Here is a 26478-nt window from a genome sequence, read left to right on the forward strand (position 1 = left end):
AATGCTTTAACTTATTTTTTTTTAAACAGGTGTAAGACTGTTTTAGTTAGCTTCTTCATCTCTGTGATCAAATACCTGATAAAAACAACTCAGAGGAAAAGTTTATTTGGGGCTCAGAGTTTCAGAGGCCTTAGTCCACAGACAACTGAGTCCGTTGTTCTGATCCTAAGGTGAGGCAGAACATCATGGGGGAAAGGCCAGTGGAGACACTGCTCAGCTCACAGCATGGTTAGGAAGGAGAGAGGAGGGGTGGGAACGGGCTGCAGGAAGAGCAGCTCCTCCAGGGCATGCCCCCCCGACCCACTTCCTCCTGCCACATTCCACCTGCCTGCAGTTACCCGTCGGTCCATTCCAACTAGTCCATTCAGGTTACAGCTCCACGGTCCAGTCATTTCACCTCAGAACATGGCTGTCGTGTTAGCGGGGTCATCCACCCTCCTCACCCTTCTTCCCAAAGGCCAGCGACCATTACTCTACTCCAGGTCAATTTTTCTTTAAACCTCTGTGTCAGAACAGGCAGTATTTGGATTTGTGTCTCTGGATTATTTCACTTGACATAATGTCCTCCAGTTCCATCCATTTTCCTGCAAATGACAGGATTTATTCTTCTTTATGGCTGAAGAATACTCCATTCTGTATATATGCCACATTCTCTTTATGCATTAATTTGTCAATGAGCACCTGGCCTGGCTCTGTGTCTTGGCTATCAGGAGTGGTGCCACCATAGTGGGCATGCTGGCCTCTCTCTATGTGCCGAGTTCATTTTCTTTGTGTTTAAAGCCAGGAGTGGCTGCGTCATGTGGTAGTCCCGCTTTCCGCCTGCAGGCGCCTCCACGCTGTTCTCCATGATGGTCCACCTTATTGGCACACAGACCAAGAGTGTGAAGGGTCTTTCTGCTTCATGTCTTTATCAGTATTTGTCATTTATTTTTATTTTTTGATACTAGCTATTCTAACTTGGATGGGATAGTATATCATTGTAGTTTTGAGTTCGACTTGTATTTCACTGATGGCTAATGATATTGAGACTTTTTCATATATTTGTTGGTTATCTGTATTTTTTTAGAAGGGCATTCAGAATATTTGCCCATTTGTAAATTGAATCATCAGGTCTTCATATTCTGATCTTATTTCACCCACTTACTGATGAGTTCTTAAACCTCTTCACTCTCTTGTGCTTCCTGGTGGTGTCACATCAGCAGATAATCCAGTGTGCGCTACAGCAAAATGCCCCTGACTGCAGGGGGTGCTGTGCCCAGCATGAAGCTGGGCTCTGCACTCTGGCTCTCTGGCACGTCTCCTTCTGCAGGGTGCACCTGGGGTGTAGCCTGAGCAGGCCGCCCTGTGGCTCTGGTCTGTGAGCGTTCTCAGGGGAGCGAGACTCAGAGCCGCGGCCACGGCCAGGTGCAGGCAGGTGACTCCAGCTCCCATGGGTGCTCATGGCTCACACTGGTGGTCCTGGGTTTGGGACCAGATGCTTTGACATCATACTTTATGTGTTCTGCCCACCTACTCATACCATGTATTTTCCTCCGTATTTCTGTGATAAACATGCATGTCCAGTGGTTTCATGCCCAGTCCACTGTGTGGGGACTCAGGTGGGTGAGGCACCTTCCAGGGGCACACCAGAGCCAGCAGGAGGCTCTGTGTGTCCTCTGGCTATGGCCACAGCCTGATGGAATCTAGTAACAGGAGTGTCTGCCCTTAGAGGCAGATCCTATGCTCCTTTCCCAGAGTCCTGCGGGACGGGGGCGTTTCATTCCTGTCGGAACAGGGAATTTTAGCATTAGTTAGAAGCCAGCTTTCCTTGGTTTCCTTTAGAAACTGAGAATGTGATGGTTTCTGTGGTAAATGTAAGCAGTGTTTGGATAGAGATGACCCTGGCTCACGGGGTTAGATCCATGGCTTCTCCACCTCGTGTTGGTACACAGGTGATGCCCGCTCAGGAAAACTGACCTGGAACTGGGTCTGGTCTTTGCCTGGGCAGCCTGGGTGATATGATCCTCTCTTGGGGGCCTGGGCCCCTTGCCTCGCCCCTGGCCCCTGGAGCAGCAGGCCACACTCCATAGACTTCCCACAGCTGATGGTGAGCTGGGCTTTGTGTCAGATGGTGGCCCCGCAGTTTGTGTGAGTGAGTGAGCATGCACACCACAGGCAAAAGGAGCTGGGAGGTGCCCTGGTTTCGGGTAGAAAAGGCAATTTTTTTGGATACAGATCTAATTTTTACTAACATATTAAGATATACTATGCCACCAATTTTTAAAAATTATGAAACAGAAATAATAGCTTGTTTCCATTAAAGATTTTAAATTATATTCATAAATAGTTGCATAGGAAAAATTGGAAATATCACATGTGCTCAAACTGGTTATTGTAGATAGTGTGTATTTTTTTGTTCATTTTTATAGCAAGAATATTTGTTTTTTACAAGGAGAAAAGAGTAGCTATTTTGCCCTAGTTGTTTTTCCAGAAGGAAAATAGAAGAGATTGCTTTTTCTCTTCACTTCCAGAATTCTGACTCACAATGGTAGTTTTTTTCTTCTTAGCTACGGAAACATGGAAAGGCAATCAGCTTCTATTTCTTTTTGCCACTAAGATGGTTCTGAAAAGCCTTTGGAGTGGTTGGACCAGAAGCCCAAAGGCCCAGGTGGCTCTGACAATGCAGAGAACTATGTACCATACAAGGCCCTTAGGGGCTTGGATGACTCATGTCTATTCCAAAGCTGTCACCTGGAGCCAGAGGTATTTTGTGTGTGCAGGACGGCGTGGTGGTGGCGAGGTGACTGGGCAAGTGCTGGCCACTGTAGGTAGCCCCTTCAGAGTGGCTGGGTGCTGGAAGCCATCAGCACTGCAGTGCAGAGCACACGGTCTCTACCTCCTGTGTTCCTGCTGGAGCCCCGGGAGTGTCCTCACCCAGAAGTCACAGCCCGGTATGCCCCACTGCACACTTTTCCCACACACATGCACTCATGTCCACGGAACCTCAGTCGTCAGTTCTGCACCCCCAAGGGCAGTGATAACGATGCTTCCTAAATGTCTACATTTTGTGCAACCATAGAAATGAAATGTTTGTGTACAGTGAATCAGATTGCAGTCTGCAAAAATAACAAAAAAATGTCTACATTACACACAGGATTCTAAAACAGACATTTTCACATAAAATTGCTTTGCATGCATCAGAGCAAATTGGTGATTATTTAAATGTCACTCAGTAAACTAAATATGAAACTAAATAATTTTCTTGCTTTTAATTTGTCTGGATGCCCTTTATGCTAACATTGCTTAAGAGATAACTGTGTAAAAGTTTAATGAGGAAAATTGGTGATATTCCTGTAGAAGGAGCTTTTTAACTTTCCAGATATTTGAAGAAGTAGTGACACAAAGTCTACTCTCCTGATTTTATAGGGGTCAAGTTCAAATCTAGAAATATCTTGGGTTTTCTTTTCTCACAGCAAATTTCATAAAAAATAAGACTGCTCCACAAACTTTAACTTTCCAGAAATTTTGATCCTCAAAGGTATGAAATTCAGTGTTTTTAAAATTCTTTTCAGTTATGACACACTGCCAGGGCGTACCCTGACATAATCACAGAAGCACAGAATCCATCCTGCTCGTTTAGGCACCAGCATTTCCCTCGCCAGTCCAGCCCTCCTCTCCACCAACTCCTCCTCCATCTAGTTACACTTTGCGTTTAAATTCGTGTCCTGTGGACCCACTGCCACATCCATGCAGGCACATAGGAAAGTCTGTTGGATTCTCTCCACTGCTCTCCCTTCTCTGGCCCCTTCTTCCTCCTCCTCAATTCCCTTCCTCCACATTACTGATCTTTTCTCTATTTTGGTGAATTTCCCTTTCCCCTCTTTTTCCCTCCCTCCCTCCCTCCCTCCCTCCCTTCCTTCCTTTCTTTATCATGCCCCCTTATTTTGGATCAGCTTCCACATATCAAGAGAAGTTTGGACCTTTGACTTTTTGGGACTGGCTTATTACACTTAGCACAATAGTCTCCAGATCCATCCATTTGCTGGCAAATGACATAAAGTCATTTTTCTGTATGGCTGAGCAATACTCCATTGTGTATGTACCACATTTTCTTTACTTGTTCATCTATTGAAGGCACTTAGTTTGGCTGCATAGCTTAGATATTGGGAATTGTCTGCTATAAACATTGATGTGGTTGTGTCAACTGTAGGATGCTGATTTTAATTCTTTTGGATATATACCGAGGAGTGGAATAGCTGGGTCAAATTGTGGTTCCATTCCTAGTTTTTTGAGGAATTTCCATGCTGTTTTCCAGAGTGGTTGTACTCACTTGCAGTCCCATTGACAATTATGAGTGTGACTCTTCAACACATCCTCACCAACAATTACTATTACTTGTATTCTTTGTTCTTGAGGTAACATCTATTTTTATCATTTCCAAATAAGGTTTGGAATCTAAGATAGGGAAAAACAACAGCAGTAGCAGTGCAACCAAAAGACCCCGTCACTCCTGTTTCCCTCTTGTTCATCTTCTACTTCATCCTAGTCTCTAGAAAGAGGACCTCAGCTTCCTGTGTCCACTTCCTCATCTTCCATCTGTTCATGGGCCACACGCAGTCGGGTTTTTGTCCCTATCCTTGTTCGAAACCATTTTTTAAATTAATTTTTAAAATTTGTTCTAATTAGTTGTATGGCAGTAGAATGCATTTATGCATTTTGATAAGTCATACATAAATGGAGTATAATCTCTCATTCTTCCGATTATACATATTGCAGGTCAGTTCAGTCATGCAGTCATATACACACATGAGGGAATAATTTCTGGTTCACTCTACTATCCTTCCTATCTCTGTACCCCTTCACCTCCCTTCACTCCACTCTACCTAATATAAAGTAACTATTCTGGATGGCGGACTAGAGGGAGGCGGCGTTACTTGATGCTCCATAACTCCGGTTTCAAGCAGAGGATATCTGTTTCTTGGCACCTATCCGCCATTTGCCTGCCTCTCGCCTGTCCATCACCTGCCTTACACCTATCCATCACCCAACACACGAGGTTCACCTCCTGATCGTCCGACAACAGTCAGCACACTGATCTCCGACTGCCAGTGGAGCACCAGCTGCCTGCTGTTGCCTGGAAGTTCACTGTCACAGTACCTGCAGGTTTGATTACACGTGGCTGCTGCCATTTTGAGACAACAGCCAGGCCCCCGTAGGACCACTGGCTGGACTGACTGAGCCCTGTCTCTAGGATCCCTCAGCCCGAAAGATCACTCCCTGCCTCTGGGGCCCTCACATTGACTGACTGCTCCCTGCCGCCAGGACCCCCAGACCAACTAACTGCACCCTATGAACAGGATCCCAGACTGACTAATTGCAACCGGCCTCCAGGATCCCACAACCAAACAAAACACACCTGACCTCCAGGACTCCTGCCGGATCAAACACATCCTGCCTCCAGGACCTCCTGCTGACCACAGCCACACCCTGAGCTGCAGCTCCCCATTTGCCAACACATTTCAAAGCCAAAGCGGCCATCTTGGATAATCCTGGAAGCCAGAGCTCTCATCTTTAGGTGGGGCAAATCCCATCCTGAGACGCCTGCTGGAGGCTTGAAGCTCATTGTCAGGTACCTCCCATGCATCAGGCTACTGAACTCTGGGAGGTTTCATTACTATATGACTGTTATACTGTAGATTTTCTTTTTGCTCCTTATTGAAAATATTTAAGTTTTTATTTCTGTACTTTTCTTGCTCTCCTTTTCTTTTGTTTACCTGTTCCCTCAGAGTCTCTTTCTCCCTTTTTGCAGGCTAACATCCAATTTCTTTTGATTATACTCTCACCCTTTCTACTATCTAGAACTTCTGTATATTCTTTTCTTATCCCATTAACAGCCACATTCTACATCCCTCTGCATCCTCTTTGTCCTCCTTTAGAAACTGCAGACCTTATTGGAAACCTGTTTGTTTTACCAAAGATAATATTTGAACTCATTCTGTTTACTATGACAAGTTTGTTATTGTCCTCATAGGGGCTATTTGGTCTAGGATTGCATAGTGTCTGATTTGGGCACTGCTAATATTGATCTCCCCTTAAAGAAAGGGTTTTGGAAACCTATAGGGCCACTATAAGCCTATAGGGGGAAATCTGCAATACCCCAGATCTGCACTGCTAGAGGAGAAGATACATGAACAACATGAAAAAACAAGGGAAGAAAATGATCCAAACAAATCTAGATTCTATATTAATAGAATCCAATGACAGTATGTTAGAAGAAATGTCAGAAAAGGACTTAAGATTATACATGATTAAGATGATTTGTGAAGCAAAGGATGAGATAAGAGAGCAAATGCAGGCAATGAATGATAATACCAATAAGCTGAAAGAGCAACTGCAGGAAGCAAAAGATCTTTCAACAAAGAGATGGAGATTCTAAAAAAAAAACCAGAAATCCTTGAAATGACTTGAAATGAAGGAAACAATTAACCAAATAAAAAACTCAATGGAAAGCATCGCCAAAAGACTATCTCATCCTTTGCTTCGTGAATCATCTTAATCATGTATAATCTGAAGTCCTTTTCTGACATTTCTTCTAACATACTGTCATTGGATTCTATTAATATAGAATCTAGATTTGTTTGGATCATTTTCTTCCCTTGTTTTTTCATGTTGTTCATGTATCTTCCCCTCTAGCAGTGCAGACCTGGGGTATTTCAGATTTCCCCCTATAGGCTTATAGTGGCCCTACAGGTTTCCAAAACCCTTTCTTTAAGGGGAGATCAATATTAGCAGTGCCCAAATCAGACACTATGCAATCCTAGACCAAATAGCCCCTATGAGGACAATAACAAACTTGTCATAGTAAACAGAATGAGTTCAAATATTATCTTTGGTAAAACAAACAGGTTTCCAATAAGGTCTGCAGTTTCTAAAGGAGGACAAAGAGGATGCAGAGGGATGTAGAATGTGGCTGTTAATGGGATAAGAAAAGAATATACAGAAGTTCTAGATAGTAGAAAGGGTGAGAGTGTAATCAAAAGAAATTGGATGTTAGCATGCAAAAAAGGGAGAAAGAGACTCTGAGGGAACAGGTAAACAAAAGGAAAAGAAAGCAAGAAAAGTACAGAAATAAAAACTTAAAAATTTTCAATAAGGAGCAAAAAGAAAATCTACAGTATAACAGTCATATAGTAATGAAACCTCCCAGAGTTCAGTAGCCTGATGCATGGGAGGTACCTGACAATGAGCTTCAAGCCTCCAGCAGGCGTCTCAGGATGGGATTTGCCCCACCTAAAGATGAGAGCTCTGGCTTCCAGGATTATCCAAGATGGCCGCTCTGGCTTTGAAATGTGTTGGCAAATGGGGAGCTGCAGCTCAGGGTGTGGCTGTGGTCAGCAGGAGGTCCTGGAGGTGGATGTGGTTGATCCCACAGTGGTCCTGGAGGTCCGGTGTGTTGGTGTAGTTGAGGAATCCTGGAGTCTGGGTGCAATCAGTCCGTCTGGGGTCCTGTTGATAGGGTGCAGTTAGTTGGTCTGGGGGTCCTGGCGGCAGGGAGCAGTCAGTCAATGTGAGGGCCCCAGAGGCAGGGAGTGATCTTTCAGGCTGATGGATCCTGGAGACAGGGCTCAGTCTGTCCGGCCAGGGGTCCTAAGGGGCCTGGCTGTTGTCTCAAAATGGTGGCAGCCACGTGTAATCAAACCTGCAGGTATTGTAACAGTGAACTTCCAGGCAACAGCAGGCAGCTGGTCTCCACTGGCGGTCGGTGATCAGTTTGTTGACTTTTGTTGGACGATCGGGAGGTGAACCTTGTGCGTTGGGTGATGGATAGGTGTAAGGCAGGCCATGGACAGGCGAGAGGCAAGCAAATGGCAGATGATAGACGCCTGACAGTGAGCAATCTTGCACTCAAAAAAGGCGTCAATATGCTGGCAGACTGCAGGTCATTACAGCAGACAATGGGGTAAACACCAGGGGATCGATAAGCAGCAAAAACTGCCTCACCGAGAGACAGGTATCCTCTGCTTGAAACCTGAGTTATGGAGGAACAAGGAACGCAGCCTCCCTCTAGTCCACCATCTTGGATCTCCTCCTTTACTTTGTATCATTATTTTAAGATGTATTTTTTTTCAAGGCCATGAATTTATTTATTTAAATTTATTTATTTAAATTCCTGGCCTTTTAATTTTTTGAATGTGAGTATCCATAGTCTCATGTGGTTTTGAATGTAGGGTTTATGTATTTCCAATTGTTTTAGAGCAATGGTAGAATTAGGAGAAATCCATATTGTCTGGTTTAGTGTTTATTAGTAATCTCATTGACATTTAGCCCTTTATTTTTATTTTTTCTGCCCTTCCTACCAGTGAGGAGTACACTTTGGAGAGTCCTGTGCCAAGTAAACTCAGGAAGCAGATTGCTGTGTGCCAGGAGCCCACTGCTGTGAACTGTGTCCAGTACTCAGGTAAGCTGATCTCAGAGAGAACTGCCCTTTTCATTGGGTAGTCTACATTGTCTGATTTCCTCTTGTGAATGCGTTTTTCAAAACCTTGGTATTCACAATTATGTGTGTGCTTTGAGTCAGAGTTAAGAAAAGCTGTGTTTGCACTTAACTGCACGACTTGATTGCTGGGTATGTTAATCCCATGTGGGTGCTCAGGAGCCCAGACCAGGTTTCCCACACTATCCCTGTGCACATCTTCTCCTACCTCAGAGGCCAGGTGCAGGGCTCTCCTTATGTAGGTCCTCTCCTCACTGTGGGCAACTGCAGGGCTGAGCTCCACAGGCTATCCTGTGTGTTCCCACTTCTCACTCACAGGCCATGTGCCCTGCTCTTTGCCATTGTACTATGTCTCCCCATTCCTCTGGAGACATGTGGTTCTTGTTTGTGGTTCCTGGATTGTGTGCTGTTTCTGCCTCTATCGGGATGGTTTTCTGGGCTCCTTCCTTCAGATATGACCTGTTTAGTCTTCCCAGTAATAGTTGTATGTGGAGTGGTTTTTCTCTCTCCTCCACACCCCTTTTCTGGAACCCCATCTTTTTTTCTTCATTAGGTTGTAATAGTGAGGAGGTAGTCTTTGGGAGTGCCCACAGGTCAGTCTAGGTAGCTCTACTCCACACTCATCTCTGATAAGATGTACTTACAGGTGCATTGTTTTGGCTGGGGAGATGCCCCACCTCAGGCTTGCCCTTTCTTCACCCTACCTTCTTCATGTCCAGAATATTTCTGGTGAAAACCTAAAAGTTACCATGATTTATCACACTGCCAAACTCTCTCTCTTTCTCATATAACTTTAGACAAAAAATTTATTGAGTAATTTTGTGAAATTATGTCTGTAATGTTGCTGATAAAAAACTCTTCAATATTTGATGTGCTTAATGTTATAGAGGTAGGATATCTGCTTGGTATAGATCCTCAAGTCTGAGCAAGGACGAGGTCTGCAATTTGTTTCTCAGGAAATGTTCAGCTGTGACTGCATAACTCAGTGCCTCCTAGCCATGAGGCAGGACAGGGAAGTGTTTGAGGTGGTGTCCTGGGGAGCATGCTCCTGTGTTCCCCATTCCTGCTGGTCAGTAGCTCCATGACCTGGACTCAGCCTGACCCTTTGGGCCTCTCCTGTATACTGAGGGCAGCAATGATCACAGCAGCTGCTGCTCTGTGGGCTGTGGGGCAGATGGCCCAGCTTCTGGTGAGGGGTCAACACTGATTCTGGCACACTTCAGGGGCCCATGAAGGATGCTGGGTGCTGAAAGGCTGGTGAGGCTTGTTGACAGCTGCCTCAGATTCCCCATGAGGAAAGGAATATCTGGGTACCTGTGGACCTGCAGTGGGATTCCCACGCAGTAGGGTTCTATAAGGGGTATTTATTTTCACACAGGAGACGGACAGCGCTTAGCCTGTGGCTTAGCCAACCATCTCTCCCTGGTCTTTGATGCCAGCCTTACTGGAACACCTGCTGCCTTTTCAGGTAAAAGTCTTCGCTTCAGGGTGCTGGAGCTTAAGGATAAGCCCCATGGTGGTCAGTGGGCAGCACACTTGGCCTCATGCCAGACAGTGGCAGTGCAGGGCCAAGGCTCAATCAGGGAGTGGGGTGATGCTGGTAGTGAGTCAGGTGGTCCTGCCTGCATGCCTGTGATGCCCAGAAGAGAAGGTGAAGAGCGAGAGGCTTTGCCACATGGCAGGCTGCAAGGGGTGCGTGTCTGACCCAACTGAGGGGCATCCAGTCGATCCCATCAGGAGATGCATTTGAATGCACCGTTTTAGTTTTTTATTTTTTCTGATCATCAGAAGATGCATTTGAATGCACCGTTTTAGTTTTTTATTTGTTCTGATGAGTTACATGTGGCAGTAGAATGCATTTACTCATTTTGATAGATCATGCATAAATGGAGTATAATTTCTCATTTTCCTGATTGTATATGTTGTAGGATCACATCAGTCATGCAATCATATATGTACTTGAGGTAATAGTGTCTGTTTCACTCCACTATCCTTCCTACCCCATTAGCCCTTCCCCTCCTTCACTCCCCTCTACCTAATATAGTACCTCTTGGGCTGGGGTTGTGGCTTAGTGGTAGAGTACTTGCTTAGCATGTATGAGGTGCTAGGTTTGATTCTCAGCACCACATATAAATAAATGGATAAAATAAAAGTCCATCAACACGAAAAAAATTTTTAAAAGTACTTCTATTCTTCCCTAGATCCCCTGCCCCCCTATTGTAAATTAGCATCCACGTATCAGAGAAAACGTTCGTCCTTTGGTTTTTTGGGATTGGCTTATTTCACTTAGCGTGATATTCTCCAACTCCATCCATTTACTGGCAAATGCCATAATTTTATTCTTCTTTAAAGCAGAGTAATATTCCATAGTGTATATACCACAATTTCTTTATCCATTCATATAAGCAACAATAAATGTTGGTGAGTATGTGGGGAAGAAGGTACACGCATATATTGCTGGTGGGACTGCAAATTGGTGCAGCCATTATGGAAAACTATATGGAGATTCCTCAGAAAACTTGTAATGGAACCACCATTCGACCCAGTTATCCCATTCCTCAGTTTATATGCAGAGGACTTAAAGTCAGCATACTACAGTGAAATGTACTTTGAAATTTAGTAGGGTTTGTGGTTTGTGCATGGACATTTTTGTAAGTACAACAAAGTGAGCCATTTCTAAGAACGTCATGGAGCTGAGAGAGAGGTATTGAGCTACGTGCCTCCTTCAGGGCTTTGACGGATGCCGGCTTCCTTCTGAAACCCCAGGTCTTGTAGGTCTCCTCGAGGTGGACAAGATGGCTGGCCTCAGGACCATGCTTGGGAACTTTTACTGAACACACACCCCCACCCCCACTGGGGCTGTGCATCTGTCTCAGTTCACCTGGACAGCAGACCCTATCTGAGTGGTGTGAGGTCTCGGGAGCACAGCGGGACAGTGAGGAGCTAGGAAGGCCCTGGGGGCCCTGGCAGCAGGCACAGGGCCAGGCAGTGCCTGGAAGCCCAGCACACACTGCTGCTCCCAGGACACCCAGGGACTTCCTCACTCTGCAGGGAAGGCTGCATGTCTGTTCTTGGATTGTGTGTGGCAGAGTAGGGTTGTCCCTGGCTTCTGGTCACACAATCCCCTGCACTCTGTGGCTCCTCCTGTCTCCTTCTGAGGTCATCTCTCACATGCTGAGGAGCTTCCAGTGGGTCCCTCTATGTTGCCAATAGCAGATGTGAGGAGCCATTTTGTTAATGGTGGCCTTTCTGCAGGCATCTTGCTGCTGGCAAAGGACATCTCACTGAACTAAGAAAGCACGGTGGGCATGCCAACTCATTTTCAAGAACACCGCTGTGCTGCTTCCTGGGGACAGAGCATTGCTGCCTTCCAGCTCGTTCTAGCACAACAATCCCCTTCATGGGCTTCTGAGTTTGAAAGTATGGCTGCTGTCTTGGCATCTGTCTAGAGAAACATGAGGGTTAACATCTCTTCTAATGTGAGAAAAGAGACAAGCATAAGTTGAAATTCTCTCTTGGAGTATGCTGGGGCTCTCAGCTGCGCAGCCCCCGTACAAACCCTGGTGACCAGGACGAATGCCACAGGGGTCTGTGTTTGTATGTAGAGTTCAGGATCTGTTCACCAGAAGCTGTTGTCTTAAATGGGAGTCGTGGGAGCTCAGCTGCACGTGTCCTGCCTAGTGTGTGCCAGGCAGGGAGCAGGTCCAGGTCACAGTGCTGGGCATGGTCAGAGCAAGGGCTTCACTCCAGCTAAGGTGCCTCACCTAAAAGGGGACCATGGTAAGAAGGAGTTTATATCAGAGCACCTGCCTCCTGCTCCTGGGACCCCAGAGCCCTTCGCAGTGAGCGGGAGTCAGTGGTGGCTCCCTTTGGAGCGACAGTGTCTGTTGCAACGCTTAATGGGTTCTCCCAAGAGAGTGAAGAGATCCATGACCCTCTGTTCTCTGTCTCTGAAGTACATCAGCTCCTTGAATATGCTACAGGAAACAGCCATCAGGAAGAGGAGCAAGGCTTTGTGTTTGGTTCTGGTGAGAAGACAGATCTTTCGAAAATACGTTGGATAACAAAGTGAAGCTGAGAAGACAGGAGATGAGGGAGCCTGGTGTGTCTGACATGGGGAACGGAGTCCAGGCTCTACAGGGACCTGGAGCAGAGTGTTCCCTACAGCAGTCTGTCTGGGATACAGAGAGGCTGCCGTGCTCCCTCTGTGTCTCAGGCTGGGAGAGAAGGGCACCTCCATTCAACAGGCACACTGGTGTCTCTTGTTACAGTCCTGGGAGATGGGCAGGCAGGGCCTGACCCTCTGCTGTGCTGAAAGGTCAGGCAGGCCCATGAGGACTGGGTCTGGGTGGAAGGTGTCTCCCCGCAGTTCCTAGAGTGTCCACTGCTTATGCTTCTCTCAGAATCTGGCCCACTGTTTGGGTGGCATGAGTGCTGAGAGAGGGAAATCAGTTCTGGCCTGGAGAAGCAGCCCATCTGCTGGAGAAGACAGATGCAGGGGTCCATCCAGCTCCTCTACCCAGGTGTGCCAGCACGTGGCCCCTGCAATGTGTTCAGGTGGTAGATGTGGGTCTGAACATCCTCATGTGTTGTGGTATTGAAGTTAGGTGTACAGATGGCAATGAAATTAATTTGGAAGCTGATGGTGGGAAGGTGCAGAACAGGAGAGTGCAGGTCAGTCTCTCCAAAAGGTGAATGAATGGACCTGAACCAGGGGTGCAGGCAAGCTAGGTGCTTCAAGGTGATAGTGGAGCAACAATCTAGTGGGGAGGAGTAGTGAGATAGTAGCAACGGTCTGTTGCTATGGAAATGGGCACTGTGAGTGGTGGAGGCAGTCTAGTGGTTGTGTGTAGTGAGATTTCACAGGAGCTGTCTGGCCTAATGGTCGTGGCATGGCGAGTGGTGGAGAGGCTCTCCAGTAGTCATGTGAAGTGAGATGCCACAGAAAATCTCTGGCGATGCTTGTGGGCACTGAGAGGTGAGGAGGCTCTCTTGTGGTTGTGTGTATCGAGCTGTCACAATCACTATCTGTGGTGATGGCTACGGGCACTGTGAGTAGTAAGCATTCTCTTGTGGTCAGATACAGTGAGATACCCAGGAATGTCTGTGATGATGAGTGTAGCCATTTTGAGTGGCCGAGAGCATCTCCGGTAGTCATGTGTAGTGAGATGCCACAGGAACTGTCTGTGGTGATGGTTACGGGCATGTGAGTACGGGAGAGGATTTCTAGGGGTTCTGTGTTGTGAGATGTCACAGGAGCTGACTGTGGGGATGGCTATGGTCACTGAGTGGTGGAGAGGCTCTCTAGGGTTGTGTGTAGCAAGATACCACAGGAGGGGCTGTGGTGATGGTCACCGGCATTCTGAGATACAGAAAGACTCTGTCATGGACATGTGTAGTGAGATATAACAGGGGTTTCCGTGGCGATGTTCATGAGCATTGTGAGTGTAGACAGACTCTCTAGTGGTCATATGTAGTGGGGTGTCCCAATAAAGGCCTGTAGTGATGGGTGTGGCCATGTTGAGTGGGTGAGAGTGTCTTGAGTTGTCGTGTGCAGTGAGCTGTCACAGGAGGTGTCTGTGCTTACTGTGACGGGCACTGTGAATGGTGGAGAGGCTGTGTAGTGGTCATGTGCAGGGAGATGCCACAGGTCTTCCCTGAGGTGATAGTTAGAGTCAAGTGCAGTGAGCTATTACAGGTGCTGTCTTTTAGTGATGGTTAAGGAACTGTGATGGGCAGAGAGACTCTCTAATGAGTGTGTGTAGTGAGAGGATACAGAAGTCATGTCATGTGAAGGTGGAGGGACTATCAAGTTGAAGGGTGGGGTGACTGTCACAGGAACTATCTACGGTGATGGTGACAGGTACTTTGAGTGGTGGAGAGGCAATGCACTGATTATATACACAGAGATGTCCCAGTGATGGTTAGTACGGAAAGGCATGGCCATTTTGAGTGGTTGAAAGTGTCTTGGATTGTCATGTGTAGAGAGAAGTAAAGAAGATGTCTGCAGTCATGGTGATGGGTCCAAAGAGTAGGGGAGAGGATCTCTAGTGGTTTTGTGCAGTGAGATGGCAAGAGAGCACTCTGTGGGGATGACAATAGTCACTCTGAGTGGTTGAAACAAATTTGAGTAGGCCTGTGTAGAGAGGAGTCACAGGAGCTGCTGTCCTGATGGTGACACACAGGGTGGTGTAGAGGCTCTGTAGAGCTGGTGTGTAAAGCACTGTCACAGGAGCTGCTGGGCTGATGGTGACACACCCTGGGTGGTGGAGAGGCTCTGTAGAGCTGGTGTGTAGAGCACTGTCACAGGAGCTGCTGGGCTGATGGTGACACACCCTGGGTGGTGGAGAGGTTCTGTAGAGCTGGTGTGTAGAGCACTGTCACAGGAGCTGCTGTCCTGAAGGTGACACACCCTGGGTGGTGGAGAGGCTCTGTAGAGCTGGTGTGTAGAGCACTGTCACAGGAGCTGCTGTCCTGATGGTGACACACACTGGGTGGTGGAGAGGCTCTGTAGAGCTGGTGTGTAGAGCACTGTCACAGGAGCTGCTGTCCTGATGGTGACACACACTGGGTGGTGGAGAGGCTCTGTAGAGCTGGTGTGTAGAGCACTGTCACAGGAGCTGCTGTCCTGATGGTGACACACCCTGGGTGGTGGAGAGGTTCTGTAGAGCTGGTGTGTAGAGCACTGTCACAGGAGCTGCTGTCCTGAAGGTGACACACCCTGGGTGGTGGAGAGGCTCTGTAGAGCTGGTGTGTAGAGCACTGTCACAGGAGCTGCTGTCCTGATGGTGACACACTGGGGGGTGGAGAGGCCCTCTAGTGTTTCTGTTGATTGAGAGGCCACAGTGTTGTTTTGTTTTTTTGAGACACTAGTTTTTTTTTGAAAGATTCATTTCTCTTTTTTATTTTTTGGCTTAATGTTTTTGAATTTTTTTCTCAGTTGTTAATTCTTAGTAGTTTCTTTCCAAAGTATCTGAATTTAAACAATATGGCAGCAAAGGTATTACATGTGATTTTTTTGTAGTGGATTCAGTTGCAGCTATTTTTGAGGCTGTGTTTGAGTTTTGAGTTTTACATGTTCAGCATTCTCTCTTGGTTTTTTTGTTTTGGTCCTTTTCTTACTGATATGGTGGTGTTGATCCCTCCTCTCATCTTTAGATCATGGAGTTTCCTTCCTGTGCTGGGGTGTGCGTGTAGAGGGCGATGTGTGCTCTGGCACATATATCTCGGTTAGGAGTAGTCTCTCTCTGCAGTGTGCATTTCAGATGGATTTTTAGCATGCTTGGCTCCTTGGTTATCCAGGTGCATGGTGTGTCCTGTGCTTCCACTTTCTTGCCTTCAACTTGCAGGTTTGCTTTATGCCATCCCACATCCCTCTTGTCCTGGAGAGTGCTCTGTTGAGCATCTATAGGGGCTGTCACCTGCAGCCATGTCCCCTCAACCGCTCCTGCTTCCCGCAGCCCTGGCATGGCCCAGCCTGAGAAGCGTGTTTATTATGGGCCTCTGCTGGCTCAGGGTCCTTACCGGGTCCTGGGAAGGACCACACAGGAGCTGGAGCCAAGAGGGAGCAGGACCCACCCACGAAGTGGTGAAGCAGGAAGGCTCCTAGGGTTTTCCAGTGGGATCTGATTGTCAGCGTCCCTGCAGGCTTGTGGGGTATGTTGGTGCACCCTCATTCACTTGTCTGAAGGGTGCAGTGGCAGCCCCAGAAACCAGCAGTCCCGACAAGCCCTGTTATGTTCAGAGGGAACTTCCCCAGCTGATCACAGCAGATGGTTAGATGATATGTGAGCATATTTTTCTCTGATAGCCAACAGAGACACAGTTCTGTAAAGTACTGACACGTGATTATGAAGTCCACAAATCTTGGTACTCTTTCAGTGTTACATCTTGTAACATTCAAGTCTTAAAGCACATGCATACATGCCTTTGAGCTGCATGTTTATCAGAGATGAGGTTTCATCAGAAACTTCTACAAGCTGTATCAGTGATGCCTTTGTACAGAGCTTCTGTCAAGGAGGTGGCTCCATGGCATTGCTGCAGCTGGGAATTGCTGCCGGCTGCTGACTTCTTGAACGAGAGCTTGGCAGTACATGGGAGGAACGTTCAGGCAATGCTCCTTCTTACTCCTGGGTCCTTTAGGTCACGATGGAGCTGTGAGCACTGTCTGCTGGAGCCATGACAGGAGGTGGCTGCTCTCTGTGGCCCAGGACCAGACTCTGCGGCTGTGGTCAGCTCGTAGGAGGGAGCTCCTGCTGCTTCTGGTAATGCAGAAACTGTGGGTCTGTGCCTGAGCTGTCTGTGGCTCTGGCTGTCCAGGGGCCAGTTTCTTAAGTCTCTCCTCTTACCTAATCCAGATATCAGGAAATGGGTATAAGCTGGGGTCTGGCTTCAGTGCAGTAGAGATCGTCACTGGTTAGCTTCCTAATGCAGACATTCACACGGGTAACTCATGATGTGTGTACACACACACATGCACACCTGGTGCGTGCCGTGTGTAGTGTTCATGGAGTTAACTTATCCTTACGGTTGTCATGGTCTGCCAATGGCTAAACAGTACCAAAGTGCTTGAATATTTCTAGATGCTGATTCAGCATGAATTTATACTGGAGGTAGTAATGGTCAAGAGGGCATTATGTGAAGGAAGAGTGTTTTGGGAAGTTAAATGACTTGCGTTAATGAGTTTATGTGAGGGCATTTGAAAATTGAATGAGAAGGTTACAATGATCTTTACACTAAGACAGAGCAGGGGTGATAATAGGAGACTGGGTTTCAGCCCATGAAATAATGACCCGGTGAACAGCAAACTGAACACATAAGCAGTGTGACTTTTTAAAAAATGGTAGTGCTGATTTCCTATGAATCTTGAATGCAGGGGGTCCTCAACTCATGATGGTTTGACTTATGATTTCTTTCACTTTTTGAAGGTATGAATTTTGACTTTTGGTTTTTTCTTGGGCTAGTGCTGAGTAGAGGCAGAGCTACAGTTCCAGTGAACCCCTAGGGCCAGGTCCTGCATGGTGAAGTCATGATGCTCCGTAGTTGCGTACTGCTGGGAGGAGAAGGGAAGTTGGCCGTTCAGGTCCCAGAGTCTGCAGACAAGTGTTTGGCAGTGTTGAAGGAAGGAGCTGTGGATTCCCAGCTGTGATGCTTGTGACTGAGGGAGCTCTGTTTCAAAATGTATTTTGAACACAGTATATTCCAACACTAAGGAAGTCCTTGCTAATACTGTATTTTATGTAGAGTTTAGATTTGTTTTTGCTTTAAGGTTCACAAGTTGTTAGAACTTAAAATGCTCATTATAGTAAAATTAAATCTAAAAAGTCTTTCAGTAGTAGCAAGTAAGCAGAAACAATACAGTAAGTGAGTTCTCTCAAGTATATTTGAATCTCTCAAGAGTTTAGATGTATGTGGGTGTTGAGCATGGATGTAGGTGTGCAAGATAGATCAATGTGAGTGGTGAGGCTGGGTGAAGAGGGTAGGTTTGGGTGTTAAAGTTGAATAGATGTGGGTGTCGAAGGTGGCTTGATGTAGGTGTGGAGGATAGATGTGGGTGTTGAGGATAGACATGGGTTCTGAGGATGAATTTGAATGCTGAGGATAGATGTGGGTGTAGTAGAGTGGATAGATGTTAAGTTGAGGATGTATACACATGTGGGTGTTGAGGATGAATGGATGTCGGTGATGAGGATGAATGGATGTATGTGTTGAGGATGGATAGACATGAGTGTTGAGTATGCATGTAATGTTGAGGATGAGTAGAATGGGTGTTGAGATGTTGAGGATGAATAGATGTCAGTGTTGAGGATGGATAGATTATATAGTGAGGATGGATAGACAAGGTGTTGAGTATACATGTAATGTTGAGGATGGATAGAATGGGTGTTGAGGATTGATGTGGGTATTTAGTATGGGTAGATATGGGTGTTGAGGATGTATACTGTGGGTATTGAAGACAGCTAGACATAGGTCTGACAGATAGACGTGAGTGTTGAGTATAGATGTGGATATTGATACAGATGTGGTTGTTAAGGATGGACAGACTATAGATGTGGTTGTTAAGGATGGATAGACATGGGGGTTGAGAATAGATTTGGTGTTGAGGATGATTGTAGAAGTTACGGATAGACGTGGGTGTTGCATTTGGATACTTGTGGATATGTATGATGGATAGATGTGGGTGTTGTGGATGGATAGATTTTGGATTTGAGAATAGTTGTGGATGTTGAAGATGGTTAGGATGGGCATTTAGGATGTATAGACATGGGTGATGAGGATGGATGTGTGCCGGGGTCCAGCCCTAGCAGGAGTCCATGGGTTCCACACTGGTAACGGGGCGCGGGGAGACAGCGTCGGCGATGGATGGAGAATGAAAGACACAGACTCTAGTTCTGGTGCAATCAATCCCACTTTATTCTGGGGAAGGCTGGGTTTATATACATGTTTCTTCAGGCTTTGATGACAGGCTTGTGATTAATAAAATCAAAGAAGTTTCCAAAGCATAGGCAGAAATTGTTTTTACCGAAAGATCATGAGAAAACAGTAACCTTACAGATTATCCTTACCTAATTACAATTATTTTAAGAATATTTAACTAAGTCAATGAGCTAATACAATGTTTATTTCCTTAATATCTAAACTCTATATGACCTAAGACTATTTTTATTACTTTTGCGGTAAAGCGATAGACAAATAATGTCATGTGACCATCTCTACTAGGTCCACCTGGTTAATATCTAAATTGCTGAGTTAAGGGCTACAGGAGGGCAATGGTCGCAATGGTTATTATGTACCAATGTTTATTATAGGGGTGACCTATTCTTTGTAGGAAGGAAGGAATGTTGTGAAACCTTATTTTTTTACCTTACCACCACACATAAACAAAACCATCATCTGGATTAAACCACCCTGTAGGAGACAGAGGGAGATCTATGTCTACCTTCTCTAAGGGCTTGCTTTTAGGGGGGTACCAGGGCTTGCCATTGATAAAATAAGCTGGTCCATATCTAGTAGCTACTGTGGGAGGTGCTTTGTGCTTAGAACTTGGGGAAACCTTGTTATCTATAAGTTTCTGTGCCAGTAAATGCAGTGTTTGGTTTTTAACATAATAAAAACATTCTGCTGTAGTGAGGTTAATCATCACAGGGTTTCAACGTGTGTTTTGTCTCCATGATGTTTTTCTGGAAATTTGTAGAATTATTCCCATCACCTCTAGCAAGATCCCCAGACTGAAGTGAGTAATATATTATTAGGAAAACTCCAGAGAATAACATCCAAGCTAGGGAGGCATACATCTGGCATGCAATCCTTTTAGGATGAGTCTCTGCAATCATCCTTGAGTGGAACTCTATCAAGCACTGTAAGGAGAGCCAGGTGCCCCCGCAGATGTGGGTGTTGAGGACAGATGTGGGTGTTGAGAATAGATGTGTTAGCTTTAGATGGGTAGGCATGGGTTGTGGAAGGACATGTGCATTGAGGTTAAGTACATGTATGTGTTGGCAGTGGACAGATGTTGGTGTTGGGGATGGACAGTTATCAGTGCTGAGAATGGGTAGACATGGGTGTTGAGGATGCATATGGGTTTTAAGAATGGGTACACGTGTGTTCAGGATGGTGTTGTGGGTGTTGAGGATGTGTTGGGTGTATGGGGTGTTGAGGTTAGATGTGGGTGTAGAGGTCTGGTTATTCATACAGGGATACACGTGGGTGTTGAGGAAGGACTGCTTGCCTAGGGCGAAGCATTCCTGATGTGTGTGGTCAGCGACTGATACGTTCCACAGGGCAGAGGCAGGCGTTCCAAGCCAGTGCAGTCGGCACAGTTCTACTACATGGATGCCTTCATCCTCCTCTCTTCCGGGGAGGAACTCCAGCTACTTGAGTATCATGTTGACACCAGCAGAGACGAGATAAAAAGGTAGGTGGCCGTCCTGTGATTTCCCTTCCCAACATTTTTTATCAAGTTCTGCTCAGAAAGAGTAGTGCTCAAAAATATTGCTACCAAATTTGCAAAGGCGTGGGGGACCCATTTCTGTACTCAGTCATTTTTCTGACTTGCCACACTGAGGAGTCTTTGGTGTGACATGTGAGAGAACCTGACATGTGTGATCACCTCATCGCAGATTAGTGATGTTCAGGGACACCTGCTGTTTACAACATAAAGCAAAATACTCACCTTTTGTTATTCTTGTTTTCACGTTTTTTAAGCAATAGATATTTCAGAGAGAGTCCGAGCCTTCCCCAGCCCCCTGTCTTCCTGATCTCTCTGGAGGTGGGCACATCTGCTCTGCATGTGTCCTGGTTGTGTCTCTGCAACCAGGGGTTCCAGTTGGGAAGGCAAGCCACCTTTCCTGGTGGTCACAGTCAGGTTGCTCGGCCGTGTGGTTTGGTGCTAGACTGTCTGCAGACCTGCTGCAGAGGCGTGCCCTGCCCTCCTCTTCTCCTGGTGGATACAAGGTGTTCCTGACTCTGCACTCAGGGTGCCTTGGCCCCCAGCCTTCTGCTCGGGTCTTGTCCTTGGGTCTCTCCTCCCAGCCCAGTCTGGTGTGGGAGGTTTGGGCCTGCTCTGCAGGCTGCACTGTGCCTGGGGAGTGCCGCCTCTTCCTTCTTCTGGCTTCCCTCAGGGAGTGTCCATCAGCATCTTCCTTCCTGTGGCTGACACCACAGATGTGTTTGTCCCTCACAATAAAGGCTCTGTAGAGGGAGGCTGTGGGTTTTGTCCTGCTGTTGGCTGTGCTCAGTCCTGCGGTTTCTGGACACCCTCTGGACCTGCAGTACAGTGTGTGAGCAGCCACAGGCAGAGGGGGCAGAAAGTGACGTTTCCTGAGCATGTTGCTTTGGCATCCACCACGGCCACAGCTCACAGGTGGCACGGCTGCTCAGGAGCAGGGTTGCCTCCATGACACCTGCCAGGGCAGGTCCTCCCTTGAAAGTCTGGTGGCCTGCTGGTGCCACTTACACACAGCACCACCTTCTTCAAATAGGAAGCCTATTGGCCAGCTGCTGGTCCCACCACCTTGATTCCAGACGGGCTGTCCCCCTGCACTGCCGTAGCTGGGTCTCCCTGAGATGCTGAGGAGCACTCAGCACACTGTGTGATCTCCCTGTTCCTCTCGTGACATGCCTCTGTAGGCCCCTGAATCCCAGTGCGAGGCTCTTCATTCACACCTTGCCTGGGCCAGCTCTCCATGCCCTGCATGCCCTGGTGGAAGGGTTTGTGCGACAGACTGAAACATGAGTGTTGGAGACTAAAGGCCACCTCCCTGGCCCTCTGACACCAGGAAATGAGGGGGGGGCTCCAGAGTCTGCTCATCATTCTCTGGTCTCCTTGTGATTCTCCTCGTGTGGGCTTCTGTACCAGTGTCACGATGTCACAGCACAAAGATGGATGTGATCTTCTTACATTCTTTCCTTGAATAAAACAGGAAATGTTATTGTGTCAGAGCACGTCCCAGTAGAGCCTCCCTCCTGGGTGACACCGCACCTGCAGGGTGGCTGGCGTCCAGGAGAGCCTCCCTCCCGGGTGACACTGCACCTGCAGGGTGGCTGGCGTCCCAGGAGAGCCTCCCTCCCAGGTGACACTGTACCTGCAGGGTGGCTCCTGGTTGTCTGTTATGGGGTGCATATGAAGTTTCTCCCAAAAGCTCACATGTGAGACAATGCAAGATGGTTTGAGGAGAAATGATTGGGGTTTGAGAGTTTTAACCCATCAGTGAATTAATCCCCTGGTGGAATCAACTGAGTTGTGACTAGAGGCAGGTGGAGTGTGAGTGGAGGAGGTAGTTAATGGGGGCATAGCTTTGGGATATATATTTTGTATCTGGAGAGTGAAGATGCTCTCTCTGCTTGCCGATCATCATGTGAGCTGCTTCCCTCTGCCACACTCTCCTGCCATGATGTCCTACCTCACCTCAAGCTCAAGCAATGGAGCGTGGCTTTTATGGACTAAGACCTCCGAACCTGTGGGCCCTCAAACTTTTCCTCCTCTATAGTTTTTCTGGTCAGGTCTTTTAGTCACAGCAGGAAAAAAGCTGACTAAAACAGACATTGGCACCAGGAGTGGGGCCTTTGCTGTGTTTAACTTGACCATGGGATTCAGGAATTGGTGGATGGAATTTTGAGATGCTTAGCAGTAAAAACTGGAAATGCTTTAGATTATTGTAAGTAGAGATTAATGGTAAATTCTGGTGGGAGGTCAGAAGACCAGAATGGTGATAGGATAGTGATCAGTGAAGACCTGGCTTATGAGAGGTCAGAAAAGGAGGACTGTATTGGAATTTGGAGTAGAGGCCATTCATGTTATGTTCTGGCTGAGATGTTGTCTGCATTTTGCCCATGTCCAGAGACTTCCTATGAGAGTAATTTTAAAAGCAATGGAATTCTTGTTTTTTTTTTTTTGGTGCTGGGAATTGAACCCAGGGCCTTGTGCTTGCTAGGCAAACACTCTGCCAACTGAGCTATATCCTCACCCAGCAAGCAATGGACTTCTTAATCTTGTAGAAGCAATTTCTAGGCAGCACAGCATTCAGGATGTGGCATGGATATTGCTGGTGGCTTTTTAGCCAAATTTATTGTGATATTAAGGAGCAGAAAGCAGAGCAGAAAGATTTGAAAAACTTGAACTTGAAAGTTGGGAGCAAAACTGGGGCTAAGGAAGTTGCAGTTGTTAAGGACATTAGCATCACTAGGGAAATGATAAAGACCTTGCCCAGACACAATAAGAAAGATGGCTTGAGGGCATCTCAGGAACTGGCAAGATCACACCCATCTTGGGCTCAAGGGAGTAAAGGTGAAAATTCTCTTGAGAAGAGACCAGTGGGGCACCCTTCTTGCACAAGGCTGCTACAGCCGGCTGGGATCCTCGGAGGCTTGGCTACTGCTTGAGATGGCAGCAGACCTTGGCATCAACCATGTGGTGCTGGTTCTGCAGGAATGCAGGATGCTGGAGTTAGGGGGTCATGGAGGCTTCCACCAAGGTTTCAAAGGAAGGCCTTGGAAGCCAGGCAAAGTGCATCAGGGTCAGAGTCCCTGCGGGCAGCTCCTGAGAAGGTGAGGTGTGGAGATTGAGGAGAAGCCGAAGCTGCAGTGGAGACCCCTGAGATTAAGAAATGTCAGTAATGTGGGACATGGTCCTAGGAAAGCTGCAGGAATCGAGCAGAGACAAGCCAACAGAAAGGCCACTTGAGCTACAACCAACAAGGCCGCAGGGGTGGAGCTACACATGCCCTTTGGAGAGAACCTCAAGGTGTCACGTGCCTCAGATGCTGGTGGAGCGGCAGGACTCATTTGCCCAGCTGGGTTTGGGTCTTGCTTGGGTCCCATCCCTTCTTTCTGTGCCCCTAATTTTTTGAATGGAAATGTTTTCTCTGTACCTTTATATGTTGGGTATTGTAAGCACAAATAACCAAAGCGTTTTTGGCTCCATAATGAAAGTACAAATAAGCAGAATGGAAGGAGACTTCATGGAGACCTCATGGATCAGCACTGATTTTTATTCAGACTCGGGCATTGGATGGGCTCATGTCCTGGGTAGAAAATGGCACCAATTTCAAGGGAGGTATGGGTTTATACAGGTTACATTGGAGGAGCATCTTAGTCCTTGAAGACTTTAACAGGATATGGACAAAACGTTGCAAACATCTGGAACTTGTTTTTACTGGGCATGGTTTTTATCCAGGGCAGAATGGAGGGTTCAGAGTTCATCATCCAGTGCTCATCTGACCTCCTGGGGTCATTGTATTGACATAGGAACAAGATTGATGTGTAGTTTCACTGTCACTGGGAGATGTTTGATTGGAAGGATCAAAGTTTTGGTTTTTCTTTCCTCCCTCCTCCCCCCTGGGGGGGTATCAATTCCATATCTTTCACTTGTAAATTGCTTTTAATTTTACAGGAGCTCACAATGCGAGATTGCCTTGAGCCTCAGAGTAGACTTTGTACTTGAACTTTGAGCAATTTCACTCTTGAGACTATGGGGACTCTTGGGAATGGACTAATTGTATTTTGCATTGTCAGATGAGTGTGAGCTTTGCGGGGCCAGGGGTGGAATGTTGTGGTTTGGATGTGAGATGTACACCAAAAGCTCACATGTGAGGCAATACAAGAGATTTAGAGGAGAAATGATTGGGTTGTGAGAGTCTTAACTCAATCAGTGAATTAATTCCTGATGGGATTAACTGAGTGGTAACTAGAGCAGGTGGGGTGGGCTGGAGGAAGTGGTTCATTGGGGGTGGGCTGGAGGAAGTGGTTCATTGGGAGTGGGCTATGGGGTATATATTTTGTATCTGGAGAGTGGAGTCCCTCTCTACTTCCTGAACATGGTGTGAGCTGCTTCCCTCCGTCATATTCTTCTGCCATGATATTCTGCCTTACCTCAAGCAAGCCCCAAGGAATGAAGCCAATCTTTTCTGGACTAACACCCCTGAAACCATGAGCTCTCAAATAAACGTTTCCCCCTCTACAGTTGTGCTGGTTGTGTGCTTTAGTCACAGCAGCAAAAAAGCCGACTAAAATGAAGTCATTCTTCTATTCAACGTTAGGCAGTTTTTATCATAATTTGCATAATTACTGTCCCATCCTTGGACATTTGTTCCCAAGTCTCTTCTGGGATGTGGCCTCAGTTTGTCTCTCAGTCTGTGTGTGGTTGCCTTCCCTGAGTTGCTCAAACCCTGATGTCTGGCCCCACATTGGTGGCTCTGTAAGGCCCCCAAAAAGGAAACCCCAACTCTGTCCCATGGATGGATGGCAACCCCAATCAGCCGCAGGAGGCGTCACTTGATGCAAACCGCAAGAGGTGTTTATTCCAGCGCGCTGGGACCCAACTCGAGGAGTCGAGTCCCTAGCAGAAAATCTCGTAGGTTTATAAAGGCAGAAACCACACATCGGGAGGGGTCACACATGAAAGGGAAAAGGGGGACAAAGCTGCCAGGAAATTCCAAAGGGGGTCTGGGTTTGCTGACAACATGTTTCCCAATGTTTTACAACAGGTGTAGATTCTGGTCAATAGTTTCTGGTAATCCTAATGTTTGAGCACTATCTGGCTATCAGGCTCAATTTACTCTTTTACTCTCTGTTTGGGGCTGTTTCCTGGAACAGCTTTAAGGGCTTTGTTCCCATTACTGGGAGGGAAACCTTAGGGAGTTGAGATAAAACAGACAGCTTAAAAAAATGTCCATTCTTTCAGCTCTAGGGCCTGTCCTTGGGCTGGCTGGCTCACTACCTGTCCCTGCAGGTCACTCCCCTGGCCTGCCCCAGTGTCCCCACCCTCCCAGGCACTGTGCTCTCTCCGATGGCCTCCTCCATTGCTGTTGCCCAGTGTGTCCACATCCACACCCTGGACGGCAGGACATCTGTCCTGGCCTGGTCTGGGCTCTTCTCTGATGTCCTTTTGGCCTTGTACCTGCTCAGCTCTGTCCCTGCTGGGACAGGACCACTTCCTGGAATTTCTGGCAGGTGCCTTTCTTTTAGGAAGTGTTTCTAGGGGCCTAAACCATGCATTTGGGAAACCCATGCTCCTTGTTTATGTTTCTCCTCAGAAAATAGCTAATGCTTACATTGTGGGACAGGTAATGTATAACTGGTTGGGTGTCTACTAAAGCATGCATGATCATTTTAGAACTGGGGACAAATTTGCTTTCTCAGAGTTGGGAATGAGTTACTTTTGACCATACAAGATATTATCTTCATGAAGTTTCCCTAAAGGAAAAGGTGGAGTTCCTTAATAGAAAACTAAAGGTCCTTTCCAAAGGAGGGTTGTGGTGGGTGGGCTGTTCACTTGCTCTTTGTGGTGAGACCATGTGGCTGGGTGCCATGAGCCCTGTTTTGCTTTCTCGGTTCTGCAGCTGGGCATGTAGGTGTAGTGGAAGGAAACAGGTGATCTCCTTATCTTCCTCCAGGTATGAACCCAGGAGCAGGTGCGAGTGTGTCTTCAGGTCGTCCACGAGGGGGGCCACGGCCGTGACCAGCTTGTCAGCGGTGAACGACTTTCATTCCCGTATCCTCCTTGGGCT

General features: G+C 47.0%; 1 protein-coding gene across 15 annotated transcripts in view; it reads left to right on the top strand.

Annotated features, from left to right (window-relative positions):
- WDR27 (WD repeat domain 27) overlaps window positions 1-26478 on the top strand; it is a 196515-nt gene that overhangs the window by 61030 nt on the left and 109007 nt on the right. For 13 of the 15 annotated variants that reach the window (XR_013764886.1, XR_013764887.1, XM_079146199.1 and 10 more), the window contains 5 exons: window positions 8340-8437; window positions 9852-9941; window positions 16616-16737; window positions 20254-20387; window positions 26365-26462. Coding sequence is in view for 13 of the 15 variants with exons in the window: in XM_079146199.1 (XP_079002325.1) it covers window positions 8340-8437; window positions 9852-9941; window positions 16616-16737; window positions 20254-20387; window positions 26365-26462 (542 nt within the window). In the remaining 2 variants the exon portion in view is untranslated. The remainder of the gene's footprint in view (window positions 1-8339; window positions 8438-9851; window positions 9942-16615; window positions 16738-20253; window positions 20388-26364; window positions 26463-26478) is intronic. The other 2 variants (XM_079146196.1, XM_079146197.1) reach the window with 2 other exon arrangements.

The sequence above is a fragment of the Sciurus vulgaris genome (assembly GCF_902686455.1).
Source record: "Sciurus vulgaris genome assembly, chromosome: 7".
NCBI lineage: Eukaryota > Metazoa > Chordata > Mammalia > Rodentia > Sciuridae > Sciurus > Sciurus vulgaris.